At 36.2% G+C, this 14,336-nt stretch overlaps 1 protein-coding gene across 4 annotated transcripts in view; it reads right to left on the reverse strand.

The window, feature by feature from the left end:
• The window catches only part of SORCS2 (sortilin related VPS10 domain containing receptor 2), a 1,375,930-nt gene that overhangs the window by 275,371 nt on the left and 1,086,223 nt on the right, over positions 1-14,336 (reverse strand). For all 4 annotated transcript variants that reach the window (XM_001372355.3, XM_056802395.1, XM_056802396.1 and 1 more), the window contains one exon: positions 9,121-9,285. In XM_001372355.3, coding sequence (XP_001372392.2) covers positions 9,121-9,285 — 165 coding nt within the window. The remainder of the gene's footprint in view (positions 1-9,120; positions 9,286-14,336) is intronic.

Consider the following 14,336-nt stretch of genomic DNA (forward strand, 5'->3'; position numbering starts at 1 on the left):
TTTTTTTAATTCTCTCTCCTGGGCTCTCTTGCCAATAAACAGAAATACTGATGATTTTTGTCAGAGCATCTCATTTTATGGAAGGATAAACTGAAATCCAAAGAGGAAAAGAGACCATAATAATTCCAGCTCACATTTAGAAAGAACTTGAGGTTTTCATAGTGCTTTATAACAATTATTTCATTTGGCTCTGACAACAGTCCTCTGAGGTAGGTGCTATTATTTCTTTCATTTTACTAGTACGGAAAATAAGGTTCAGAAATAGTAACATACTCATAGTTAAGAAGTATTTACTAAGATTCAAGTTCTGTTTTTCGGACCTCTTAGACCAGAGCTCTAACCATGACATCATACTTAAAATTACACAAAGCACAAAGTTACACAAAGAAAAGCAGAAATCTTTTTATTCTTTAAAATTTTTAGTTATATTTTCCTTTTACAGATTACATGTAGATAATTGTTTTTTCATTCTTTTCCCCCGTTATTTGGTATTTCTTCTTTTTCCTAAGTCTTTTTAAAAAAATCTATCCATACTTGTAACTATTTACAAATATTTGTCAGTGATTTAAGATTGGCTACATTCAGTCTATAGATTTCCATTTTTTTCATTTTTATTGTCATGCAAAACACATTTCCATATTGATAACTAAACCCCACAAATAAAAGTAAAAATACACTGCTGTAAAAGACAACTCCAACAGTTTTTCCTCTGGAGGTGGATAGCATTGCCCATCATAAATCTTTCTAGATTGTCCCAGATCATTGCATTGCTGAGAATAGCCAAGTGTTCACATATAATCATCATCCAATATTGCTGTTATTGTGTACAGCATTCTCCCAATTGAGCTTATTTCACTCTGCATCAGTTCTTGCAGATCTTTACAGCTTTTTCTGAAATCAGCTTGCTTATCATTTTTTATAGCACAATAGTATTCCATTACTAACACATACCATAATTTGTCAATCCATTCCCCAACTGATGGACATTCCCTCAATTTCCAATTCTTTGCCACCACAAAAAGGGTAGCTATAATTATTTTTATACAGGTGGGTCCTTTCCCCTTTTACATTATCTCTTTGGGATACAGACCCAGTAGTGGCATTTTCAGATCAAAGGGTATGCAGTTTTCTATCTCTTTGTTTAGAGATCCAATTTGCTCTCCAGAATGGTTGGATTAGTCCCAATTTTTCCACATCCCCTCCAACATTTACTAGTTTCCTTTCCTGCCATATTGGTCAATCTAATGGATGTGAGGTGGTACCTCAGCATTGTTTCAATTTTCATTTCTCTAATCAGGAATAATTTAGAATAGTTTTATATGATTATTGATGGCTTTAGTTTCTTCATTAGATACAATTTTTAATAATGATTTTCTGACATTTTGCTCTCTCCCTCCTTCTCTGAATAACTGAGATTCAATTCCATATTTCCTTATTCTCTATTTTGTGCTCCTTACAGCAAAGGGATGTAGGAAATCTGACTACTTGAGTACAGATGGCAGAATGAGTGTTATTTGAGATAAGCAGGCACTCAAAACAATGAAATTACTGGTATACACTGGATGCAAGTCTCTCTGGATCTTCAGTCAAATTAGCTACCAGGTAGTGGTCACAACCCCTGAGAGGAATCTAGGAAAGCACTTATTTCAGAGATTGATTATTACACAAATAGATCCTATGGGAATCCTTTTCCACAACTTGGAATAAAATATAAAAACTTGGCACAAACATTTCCTCTGTCTTTCCTCACTCCACTGCCCCATCCCTGACCAATTTTGATACTATGGAAAGGAAAATCAGTGAACTTGGAATGGAGAAAGCAGAGTGTTACATGCTTCCATCACTACCTAAGAAATCTGGAGTAAGTTGTTTCCCTCCATTGGGTCTTAGTTTCCTTATCTATAAAATGAGGAAGATGGACACACTTTGACCTCTAATGTTTCTTCTAGCTTCAGTGTTCTAATATTAAGGAGTTATTGTGAAGATAAATCTTATCCCCTTTCTTTATTCCTATGACCTCTATGACATCCAGGATTTTTTCTCCTCACATGTGGAATACTCTAGTAGTCTTCTCAGGGCTTTTTTGGTCTAAAGTGTTTGTTTCTTTAAACTAGTATCCCTTAGTGCTTGCTTTGGCAGCACATATACAAATGCACATATACAAACTAGTATCCCTGACTCTTATGGAAAAATCTTCCTAATTAAAAAACTCGAACAGCTGCCTACATCACACATCATGTATAAAGTCTGATTATGATTGGCTTTTACTCCATATTACTTAACCAGTTCAGGTCAGTGCCCTGACTCTGGACATACACAGAATGTCAGACTAGCAACATTCTCTCTCAAGGTTTCCCATTCTCTTAAAAAGCATCTGAATTACAAGACTACTTGAGATTCTGAACCAGATGGAGATACATAAATTCGCCTAAAGGATCATTTCAGCAAGGAAATTCAACATACATTAAATTCCTATTATGCCCCATATGCTGTTGGAGTTGGTGGGGATTTGTTGTTGTTCAGTCATTTCTGACATGTCCAACTCTTTTTGATGCCATGTGAAGTATTCTTGACAATGATGATGGAGTGGTTTGCCATTTCCTTCTCCAGCTCATTTTACAGATGAGAAGTGGAGACAAACAGGGTTAAATGACTTGCCCAGGATCATACAGATAGGAAATGTCTTAGACCAGTTTTGAACTCAAGAGAATGAGTCTTCCTGACTCCAGGCCTGGCCACCTAGCTGCCCTAATTATATATGAAGAATAGGAGATGATAAATTATAGGATCCAGGCACACCAACAACCCTCTGTCTAGTAGAAGTTGAGAGACAGTCATTTCCCTTATATGAGATTTGGGAGCTGTCCAGCTGAAAATAATTTAAGAGAAACCAGGAGGAAGAGCTATCTCATGTAATCATTTTTTTTTAATGAGCAAACATATAATCCACATATTTGACAAAAACCTGTAAATGTTTAAATTTGGATGTTTCTATTCCTCCTGAATTTTGGGAAGTCTGACTGTCCATCAAGCTTACCTGTTTGTTTTTCTTTTGATGCTCTGGTATGATTTCATGCTTCTGAAGTGGACTCTTATCTCCTATGTCCAATTTTTTCTAGTTTTATTCTCTATATCTTTGGCAACTCATCTCTGGTTTTACACTAGGAACCTAGTAATTCTGGCCCTAACCGTATTGGAGACTTTCTGGTTGTGGCTCCTTTTTCCTTGGCTTGAGAGGTTTCATTTGATAGGTTTAGTTCAATAGTTCTTGCTTTCAGGAATAACATAATTCTTCCGAACTCAAACTATATAAGCATCCTAGCTCCATAAAGAGTCTTCTGTATTTGTTTTTGAAACTTGCAGAAGAAAGTAAAATGGGACCAGTGTCAGAGCCTTCCCTCATGCTATTTAAAACAATGATCTCTGAATATGAACAGCATCTGCTGGAGATCACAGACTAAGGCTAACTGTACATGAGGCTGATTCTAAGTTGTCACACTTTTGCACTTTTGTCCAGGGTGGTTTGACTATGATATTAAGCTGCTGAAGAGTGTTGTTAAGAAGTGTCACAACTATCACTTCTAGGGAATTTAGATCAGGCAGAAGTCAGGAATAAGCCACATGGAGCTATACTTATTACATGACCATGGACAATGGACAGAGATGGAGGAATAACTGACATGTGGGTATATTAATTCTCTATATTTGTTGTCACATTCATTAGTGGCATCCCTCTCATGAGCCAAAAAGGGTATAGAGGCTGAATGAAGAGATAACTGCTTGATAATTTAACATTTCATTATATCAGAGGGGTGTGGATTCAGACGAGGATGTGTAGCTTTGTTTAGTATTCTGCTCAGTGCTTAAAGTACTCTGGGATGGACCTCTTTAATGTCAATGGCCAATATTTTTTTAATGGCCAAGATGCCGTATACTTTTCTCTTTTTTTGCCCTATTTGATACTGATAATCAGATGACCACTGAAATAAGCTATCTCTGTTGTTTCATTGCCCAGAGACTCTTTGATGACTTTAAGTAGAAACTTATATTATCTCCTCTGTATGACAAGGGAAATCTTGCTTCTTAATATGAAAGATTAGGATGATGGAACACATGCATCTACATCACTACTTTCCAGCCCCAATTATACCATGGTGAGGCTATTCTGTGTTGGAGAATTGCTCAGGTTTCTGAAGACTGTGTGGCAACAATTGGCAACCAGGGAGAAAGAAAAGTGAATCAATACTAGAAAACAAGGAAGCAAGAAGCATTGGGAAAATCAGAAAGAATAAGTCTTTAAGTCATAAGATAGCATTTTGGTAGTAAATATTTGCAGATCAATGTTGGCTTATTTGTCAGTAGGGTGTGATTTGTAGCCATATAAAATCACCAAAGGAATAACTTTATTAGAAATTATTTTTTACAGTTTAGCCTGGGAGTTATTGCAAAATGCTTTTTATCTTGCCATATTCAAAGAATTATTTTCTCTTTCTCTTTAATTCTGAATCCCTCCTTCTTCCTATGAACTATATGTAGTGATGGACCAAGTTAACAGCCTGTCTATCAACCTGCATTTCTGAGCCTGGACCAGAGGTCACCAAACCATAGTTCAAATGGCAAATCAGGCCCAATGCCTGTTTTTGTACAATAAATATGATAAACTTTATTTTTAAATGTAAAATCCATTCTTAGCTCATGGGTCATAGAAAAAATAAGCAGCGAGTCAGATTTGACCTTTAGACTATAGTTTGATGTCCGTGGTCTGGACAATAGGCAATTTTTATCTACACGATTTTTTTCTAGTATAGATTCATAGGCTGAATTCTTTTGAATGGTTGTGGTTCTCCATTATGAGACTGTAATATTCCAGGGCTTGACGTAATCACCATTGTATTATCTACAAACTAGAGAATTTTGTGGACCTCATTTTCTTTAGAGAAGACATTTGAGCTGGACCTCTTGGATAACATATTAAGAAGCATATAGTTCTCTGTTTTATGTCTCACTTGATACTAGTAATTGAAGGATCACTGAAATAGGCTATAATCTATAATAAGAGGTCCAATCTACCAAAGTACATTGTGTGATTTAAAATTTATAGAAGAGATCCCTTGCTGGACAAAAAGTCATCAGAATTTATTCTACTGAAATATTTTTTTTTTACTATTAATAAATCAGTACAGTAAGACTGGATTCTCTGCACTACTCAGTCAAATGAATGACTAGGAAGGAGAGATCTTTTATAGGATGTTATTTGAAAATCTTGTCTCTTACCTTTTCATATTTCAATCAATGATACCCTGCATGTGTGTGAAGATCATTCTTATTGAGATTTTAGAGATGTACAAATGTTGACTCATGGGTCAGTAGTTATTTTTAGCTTATTCATCATTCTTTAGGCATATCATCTGTGATTTTCTACCCAAACATTTAGTATCATCCTTGCTTCCAGATAGCCTGAGAATCAATTTTTCAATATCATTTTTTTTCTATATGTTTGGTCTGCTTTAGCTGATCTTTTTTATTTTCTCCATAGCTATTTTTACAGCATCATTCAACACATCATGGAACTGACAAAGACTTGCCTCATAATAACAACTCATGAGTTTTATTAATTCCATTTTTGGAATTAATGGGGGAGTTGAGAGGTTGAATGATTGACTAGGTTAACAGAGTAGGCATCATAGCCAAGATTGGAACCTATAACTCCTGAATCTAAGACCAGGGTACTTTCTAGTTTATCATATGAGCTCTCGTCTTTTTTTCTTTTCTCTTTCCTCTTTTTTACCTTTTCTTCTGTTCTCTTCCATCCTAGAATCATGATAAAGTCTTTGGTTTCAAGGTAGGAGCATGATAAGGACTAGGCAACTGGGGTTAAATGACTTACCCTGGAAGCATCTTAGCCCAAATTTGAATCCAGAACTTCCTTATTCTAGGCCCAGCTCTCTATCTGCCAAGCCATCTAGTTGCCCCTCATATGAGCTTTCTAATGCTCACAAGTTAAAGTATACATGAATACAATGGCAGCTGACAAGACTGCCATTTATCCTATTTATCCTATCCTATCATTTATCCTATTTTTCTTCTTCCTTTAAGTTTCTCTTGGTGCCATCTTTTATTTTCCCCCTTCTTTACATATCATTTTAAACTACTTAGTACCCCAACCTCTACCTATAAATAATTCTTATAGCTACTAAGATAGTGAAAACAATTTTTGAGAGTTATAAATGTAATTTTTCCATATAGGAATGTAAACAATTTGACCTTACTGAAGTCCTTTAAAAATATTTCTGACCTTTTCTTGTTTACCCTTTCATGTTTCTCTTGATTTTTATATTTAGACATCAAATTTTCCATTTAGTTCTAGTCTTTTCTTTAGGAATACTTGAAAATCTTCTGTTTTGTTAAATGCCCATACTTTCTCCTAAAAGTATGAGGTCAGTTTTGATGGGTAGGTGATCCTTGGTTGTAGACCCAATTCTCTTGCCTTTCTAAATATCATATTACAAGCATTACTGTTCTTTAATGAGGAGGCTACCAGATCCTCTGTAATCCTGAGTGGGATTCCTTGATATATGAATTGTCTCTTTCTGGCTTTTTGCAATATTTTCTCCTTGCCTTGGAAGCTCTTGAATTTGGCAATTCCATTCCTGGGGGGTTGTCTTTTGAGGGTTTAATGTAGAGGGGGATCTATGGACTCTTTCAATGTCAATTTTGCCCTCTTGTTCAAGAATATCAGTGCAGTGTTCTTGGATAATTTCTTGTAATATGATGTTAATACTTCTGTTTTTTTTTCCCTAGGTTTTTCAGGTAGACCAATGATTTTCAAATTGTCTCTTCTGGCCCCATTTTCTAGATTAGTTGTCCTTTCAATGAGATAGTTCATGTTTCCTTTTATTTTTTTCATTCTTTTGATTTTGCTTTATTAATTCTTGTTATCTTGTGAGATCATTAGCTTCTACATGCTTATTTCTAGTCTAATCTGTAGTCTGCTGTTTTTCGACATAGCAGTTATCCAGGGTCAGAGTTTTTTCCTTTCCTTTTCTTTTTTTGGGGGGAGTAGTTGTAGATTGTGGTACTTCGGTGTTGGTGGCATTTGCTATGTTAGTTTTTTCTTCCCTTCCAAGCCAGATGTCTGAGTTAGGAGGGCAGACTCTCTGTGTATTGAGCTACAGAGCAGATTTTGCCCTGAGGCTATTTTTTTCAGTTCCTACTGTGTCTGCTGTGGGCAGCCCCTCTCTGCCCCAACTCTGAACCCAAGTTCTTTGTTCCTTATATTCCTGGAGTTCCAAGTCTCATTGCTTTTAGGGGCAAGTCTGCAGTGTCCTCAGCCAGACCCCTAAGAACCTAGAGATAGGTCTACACTCGCTCTTACTCTGGTTCCATAAGTGGAGTGTGGGAGGGGTGATCAGCTCACACTTTGGTAGAAGTAATTTTACCCCCTTATAGCATGGAAATACCCAAACCCTACCTACCTTCAAGGCTGCGCCCTTTGGTAGAGCCCCTTCCCTTGTCTGATTTTGATTTTTGTCTTTTTGGGATACTTTGTTGTGATCGGTATTAGGAAGAGTCGTGAAGTTCCTTCTATTCTATGGCCATCTTAGCTTAGAATAGTATTCTGATAATCAAAAATCTTTACATTGCTTTGTCAATAGTAAACTTCATGATTTTGGACAAGTCATATGCCTGTTTATATCTCTCTTTATAATCTGTAACAATAATCATTTATCTGTAAATGAGATGTATAGTCATTAAGAGTTAAGCTTACAAGAATTATTTAAAGTAGAAAGTCAAATTATAGGAAAATTGTTTTGACTCTGGGACACCATGGAATAGAGTAAAGCATCCCAGAATAAGAAAAGTGGGAGTTGTTATTGTTATTTTAATTTTAATAATATAAACTACTTCCTCATGTACAAATACCCATACTTATCCTATCATAGGTGTGAGTATAAGAAATGTTAAATGACTTGACCAAATTCACAAGGGAATCAGAATTCAAATCCAGATCCTTGGCTTTAATTCAGTCCTCCTTTCACTGTACCATATTTCTTATAGATTGTACAGTTAGTAAATAGCAGAAATTATCTTTGAACCCAGGCACTCTAATTCTAGACTCTAATATGTTTTCTACTAGCAAACCTCTTATTTTACAAATGAGGAAAGAGTGGCCCTGCAAGAAATGAATTCTATGGTATTTTATACTTTAAAAAGCATTTTGCTTATAATAATAATTGGAGATTTGGAGTGCAATTCTGATTGTGCCTGTTTTATAGATAAGGATGAATCAGGATAAGTCAGAAGCTCAGGGAAGGATCTAAAATAGGAATTCTCCAGCTCACACTTAATAAGAGTTTATTATTTAATGAATATGTGAGATTCACATAAGACAAGGGGAAAGAAGACAAGTCATTAGTCATGAAGACTCTCACAAATATCAATAATTATAGTTCATATTAAGAAAAACACATTAGAACTAGAAGGGACCTTTGTTGAAAGTCATAAACTTAAGTCTGGAGAAGATCTTAAAGGTTATCTATTTTATTTCTCTCATGTCACAGATAAAAATCTCCAGCCTAGAGAAGGAAAGTGACTTGATTAAAGTCACATGGTAAATTAGTAGCAGAGATGGGAATAGGGCTCACAAATATTGGCTTATGTCCAGTGTTCTTTTGACTTTATAATGTAGGCCTACTTGAATATTTCTCATGACAGAGAACTCATTACCAAGTGAAGCAGCAAATTCTTTTGTTGGACTTGCCTAAGATTACATAGCTAGTTGCTGGTAGCTGTACTTTGTAGCTACTTCTCCAAGATGCCCAGGACTAGTTTAATTCCTTGGGCCTGGGGATACAGGTAAAATGAAATAGATTTAATATATTTGTTTTAGGTTTTCTCCACTCTGCATTTTTTTCCTCCAAAGGTAGGCTGCAGAGACAATAGCCTTAGCAGGATTAAGTGGGATGAACTACACAACAGCCACCATCTCTCTTGCCCAGGAGCTAGGACATCAAATATGGTGAAAGCTAATTAGAATGAGGAAGGCACATCAGTGCAGGTAGGGAATAATTCTATTACAGTCCCTGCAGACTAGAAACACATGGGGTCATTAAACTTTACCTTGCTCTCCTTAGTGTAGGCAACCACTTTATCCTCTTCTTTGGGATGGAAAATCAGAGTTTCAACAAAGAATGTGATGAGTTGTTTCTGAAAGGTGGCCCCCTCATCAGTGCTCAGGAAAAGGCTTTGGTCCCGGTCATTAAGAGATGAGCTTACTAGAATTATCTGAAACAGAAAGACAAATTATAGGGACATTGAGCTGACAAATCTTCAACAGCAATTCCATAAACTGTCAGTCTTTCTCAGTGTGAATACCTCTTTCTGTAACCTCTGCCCAAATACTAAGTTTTACTGAAATCTGTTGAGAATTATAGAGCATATTGAAACCTTATGATGGCCACAATTTCCCCCCAAGATGGAAAAAGAGAAGAAACAGACTTAAAGTTTCAGTTTGTAAAGGCTAGCAATATGTAAGTTTTCAAGAGGAAATTAAGGCAATTATTAAAAACTACTTTGCCCAATTATATGGCAATAAATATACCAACCTAGGTGATATGGATGAATAATTACAAAAATATAAATTGTCTAGACTAACAGAAGAAGAAATAGAATTCTTAAATAATCCCATATCAGAAAAAGAAATCCAACAGGCCATCAAAGAACTCCCAAAGAAAAAAATCCCCAGGGCCTGATGGATTCACAAGTGAATTCTATCAAACATTCACAGAACAGCTAATCCCAATACTATACAAACTATTTGACATAATAAGCAAAGAGGGAGTTCTACCAAGTTCCTTTTATGACACAAACATGGTACTGATTCCAAAGCCAGGCAGGTCAAAAATGGAGAAAGAAAACTATAGACCAATCTCCCTAATGAATATAGATGCAAAAATCTTAAATAGGATACTAGCAAAAAGACTCCAGCAAGTGATAAGGAGGGTCATTCACTATGATCAAGTAGGATTTATACCAGGAATGCAGGGCTGGTTCAATATTAGGAAAACAATCCACATAATTGACCATATCAACAAATAGACAAAAATCACATGATTATCTCAAAGATGCAGAAAAAGCCTTTGATAAAATACAGCACCCATTCCTATTAAAAACACTAGAAAGCATAGGAATAAAAGGGTTGTTCCTAAAAATAATAAACAGTATATATCTAAAACCATCAACTAACATCATCTGCAATGGGGATAAACTAGATGCATTCCCAATAAGATCAGGAGTGAAACAAGGATGCCCATTATCACCTCTATTATTTAACATTGTACTAGAAACACTAGCAGTAGCAATTAGAGACGAAAAAGGAATTGAAGGCATCAAAATAGGCAAAGAGGAGACCAAGTTTTTGCTCTTTGCGGATTATATGATGGTCTACTTAAAGAATCCTAGAGAATCAACCAAAAAACTAGTTGAAATAATCAATAACTTTAGCAAAGTTGCAGGTTACAAAATAAACCAGCATAAGTCATCAGTATTTCTATATATCTCCAACACAGCTCAGTGGCAAGAATTAGAAAGAGAAATCCCATTCAAAATCACCTTAGGCAAAATAAAATACTTAGGAATCTATTTCCCGAGACAAACACAGGAACTATATGAATACAACTACAAAACACTCTCCACACAACTAAAACTAGACTTGAGCAATTGGAAAATATTAACTGCTCATGGGTAGGACGAGCCAATATAATGAAAATGACCATCTTACGCAAGCTTATTTATCTATTTAGTGTTATACCCATTAAACTTCAAAAAAAATTTTTTACTGACTTAGAAAAAACCATAACAAAGTTCATTTGGAAGAACAAAGGGTCAAGGATATCCAAGGAAATAATGAAAAAAAAATACAAAGGAAGGTGGCCTTGCAGTACCAGATCTCAAACTCTATTATAAAGCAGTGGTCATCAAAACAATTTGGTACTGGCGAAGAGACAGAAAGGAGGATTAGTAGAATAGACTTGGGGTAAGTAACCCCAGTAAGACAATATATGACAAACCCAAAGAGCCCAGCTTCTGGGACAAAAACCCACTATTTGACAAAAACTGCTGGGAAAACTGGAAGACAGTGTGGGAAAGATTAGGTTTGGATCAACACCTCACACCCTACATCAAGATAAACTCAGAATGGGTGAATGGCCAAAATTTGGAAAACGAGGAGATGCCCATCAATTGGGGAATGACTGAACAAATTGTGGTATATGTTGGTGATGGAATACTATTGTGCTAAAAGGAATAATAAAGTGGAGGAATTCCATGAAGACTGGAGCAACCTCCATGAAGTAATGCAGAGCGAAAGGAGCAGAACCAGGAAAACATTGTACACAGAGACTGAAACACTGTAGTACTATAGAACGTAATGGACTTCTCCATTAGTGTCAACACAATGTCCCTGAACATTCTGCAGGGATCTAGGAGAAAAAAAAACACTATCCACAAGCAAAGGATAAATTGTGGGAGTAAAAACATGGAAGAAAAGCAACTGTTGGACTACAGGGATTGAGGGGACATGAATGAGGAGAGACTCCAAATGAACACCCTAATACAAATACCAACAACATGGAAATGGGTTTGAATCAAGAACACATGTGCTACCCAGTGGAATCGTGTGTTGGCTAGGGGAGATGGTGGGAGGGGAAGGAAAAGAAAAGGATCTTTGTTTCCAAGGAATATTGTTTGAAAATGACCAAATAAAATAATGTTTAAATTGGATAACAAAAAAAATGTAAATTTTCACCAATTAAGTAACTCCTTGAAAAAGTATAACAGTGAAGACTATTTGGAAGATGAATAGACCAATACAAAATGGCAACCTACAGAATTGAAACATTGTTTTTGGCACCTGTGTGCTAAGTAGAGGTAACTCAACATTTCCTATGTGAGGTAGCAGTATGATACCTTTACTAACAAGCTTGTATTTTTTTATTTTGAGACTAGATCTCTCTGTCTTGGCCAGGTTGGAAATGTAGTAGCAACTCCCAGAACTGATCCTCATCCTCTGTTTCTTTCTCCTCCTCCTCCTCTTCCCTAACATTTATATGGCACTTACAATGTGCCAGGCATTGTTCTAAGTACTTTACAATGATTATGCCACTTTAGCCTCACAACCACTCTGCAACACCGTCTAATAGTCATGATTATCATTTTAACTTGTGTCGTTTCTTGGGCAACCTGGTTGTTCTCCATTCCAAAGAGTAAAAGATAATACTGCTGAGCTTTGGAATGATACCCAACTAGATTTAGTAATATTTTGTCTTGGAATTTTTTAGCTCAAAATACTTTCCAGGCTCAGCCTCCCTGACTGCAGGGATTTCAAGTATCACTATCATTCCCTGCCCCTTAACAACATTTTATTAAAATTACTTATTTTTTTAAAGAAACGTGGGATTGGAAGGGACCTCAGAAGTTACTTAGTGCCCTCTCCTAAAGTTTCCTCAGGGCCTCCCTATGACATGGAATGACTCAGATCTTCAGAGTCCTTGCCAACAGAATCTAAACTCTGGCAAATCCTTTAGAAGTGGGAAGGCATCCAGTTCAGGACCAGCAGTGGATTATGTTTCTGTCACCTGAGAACCAGAGTAGCTAAAATAGGAAATTCTAAAAAGAAGAAAGATGCCTATTAGGGGATTACTTTCATCCACACCAATTCGTAGAAGCTATTTTGAGAAGGTCTGAAATACAGATGGGAAAGGGGTACTTACAGTAGAGAAATCACAAATCTATGATCGATTGATGCAAATTATTAGAAGCTATTAGAGTGGTTGGTTAAAGAGCATGTTAAAGTTGGCAAAGTACTATAATAGACTAACTCATTTGAACCTAATAAGAATCCTATGAGGTAATTACCATAGATATCATTATCCCAATATTTTACAACAAAGGAAAGTGCGATATCTTTCAAGTATGCATGGAGGGGAGGCTAGAAGAAGAGAATGAACAAGAAGAAAGATGATTAGGAAGGAGGAGAAGGAAGTGGGGAAGAAAGAAAGAAGCATTTAAGTATCTACTATGTTCCAAGCATTATGCTAAGCACTTTACAACATCCCATTTAATCCTCACAACCCCAGGAGATAGGTGTTTTATTATCCCCATTTTATAGTTGAGGAAACTAAGGCAAAAAAAAAGCCTAAGTGACTTTAAAAGGACACAGCTAATAAATGCCTGAGACTGGATCTGAAAGATGTCTCCCTGACTAGTGGATCCACTGTGGCCCTTAGCTGCCTTGCCCATTTTCACATATGGAAAGGAAGTGTGGTACAGTATATAGAGAAGTGGCAATGATAGAGGAAGTATTTTCCCAATTGCTCCTCACATATGCAATCACTAAGTTAAAATAATCTCACAGCTAGAAAAGATTTGAATCCAGTCTTCCTGAATCCAGGGAAGCACTACTATTTCTACTCTGCTATCTAGTTTTAGAAAAGGAACCAGTTGGCAAAACCAACATGCTTGTGACTGGTGGGCAAAGGACTTTATCAGTCTGGACTTCACCTTTTTTCCCTCTTGAAAAGGAAATGGCTTGACAATCTGGAGGCACCTATGTGTTTCAGTGGATAAACTGTGGGGGTTGGAGTCACAAGGCTGGAGTCCAAATCTTGCTTCATACACATACTATCTGTGTGATCTTATGCAAGTCACCCATCCTCTCTGTTTTCAGATTCTTCATATGTGAAATAGGGATAATAAAAACACCATCTCCCAGAGTTGGGGGGATCAAATGAATGATGCACATTTTAAAATGGTATTCAAAGGTTATTGTTATTATTACTTTTGTCCCTCAAACTCTAAATCCTATGATTACTACAAATATTTCATAAAGATAAGATCATGAGGACACTATGTAGATCATTTGCTTCAAAACAATCTTGTGAAGGAAATAACCCAAGGATTATTATTCCCTTTTTAAAGATGAAGAAACAGAGGTTCAATAAGCTTATTTGTTTCAATCACCATCACAGAGCTGATTAGGACTCAAAGTCCAAATTTCTGATGCCAAGTCCCCTGTTCTTTCTTCTACAACTCTGCTTCCCATATTCTCCACTGGTCCTTACTACCATTCTCTCTGGACTACCTGACATTATCCATGGGTAACAAGGGAAGAAGAAAGGAAGACATCTAGAACATGAAAAGTAGGCTTATCAAAGGAAGGAACTATCTTTAAAAGGGCAAAATGAGCACTACAGAAGAAGGAATTAAAAATAAAAAAAGAGGGGGAGAGGAATTTTATTAAAGGAAATTCATGAACATAGAACAGAGTTTGATGATTA

This window comes from Monodelphis domestica, chromosome 6 (genome assembly GCF_027887165.1).
Source record: "Monodelphis domestica isolate mMonDom1 chromosome 6, mMonDom1.pri, whole genome shotgun sequence".
In the NCBI taxonomy this organism is placed as follows: domain Eukaryota; kingdom Metazoa; phylum Chordata; class Mammalia; order Didelphimorphia; family Didelphidae; genus Monodelphis; species Monodelphis domestica.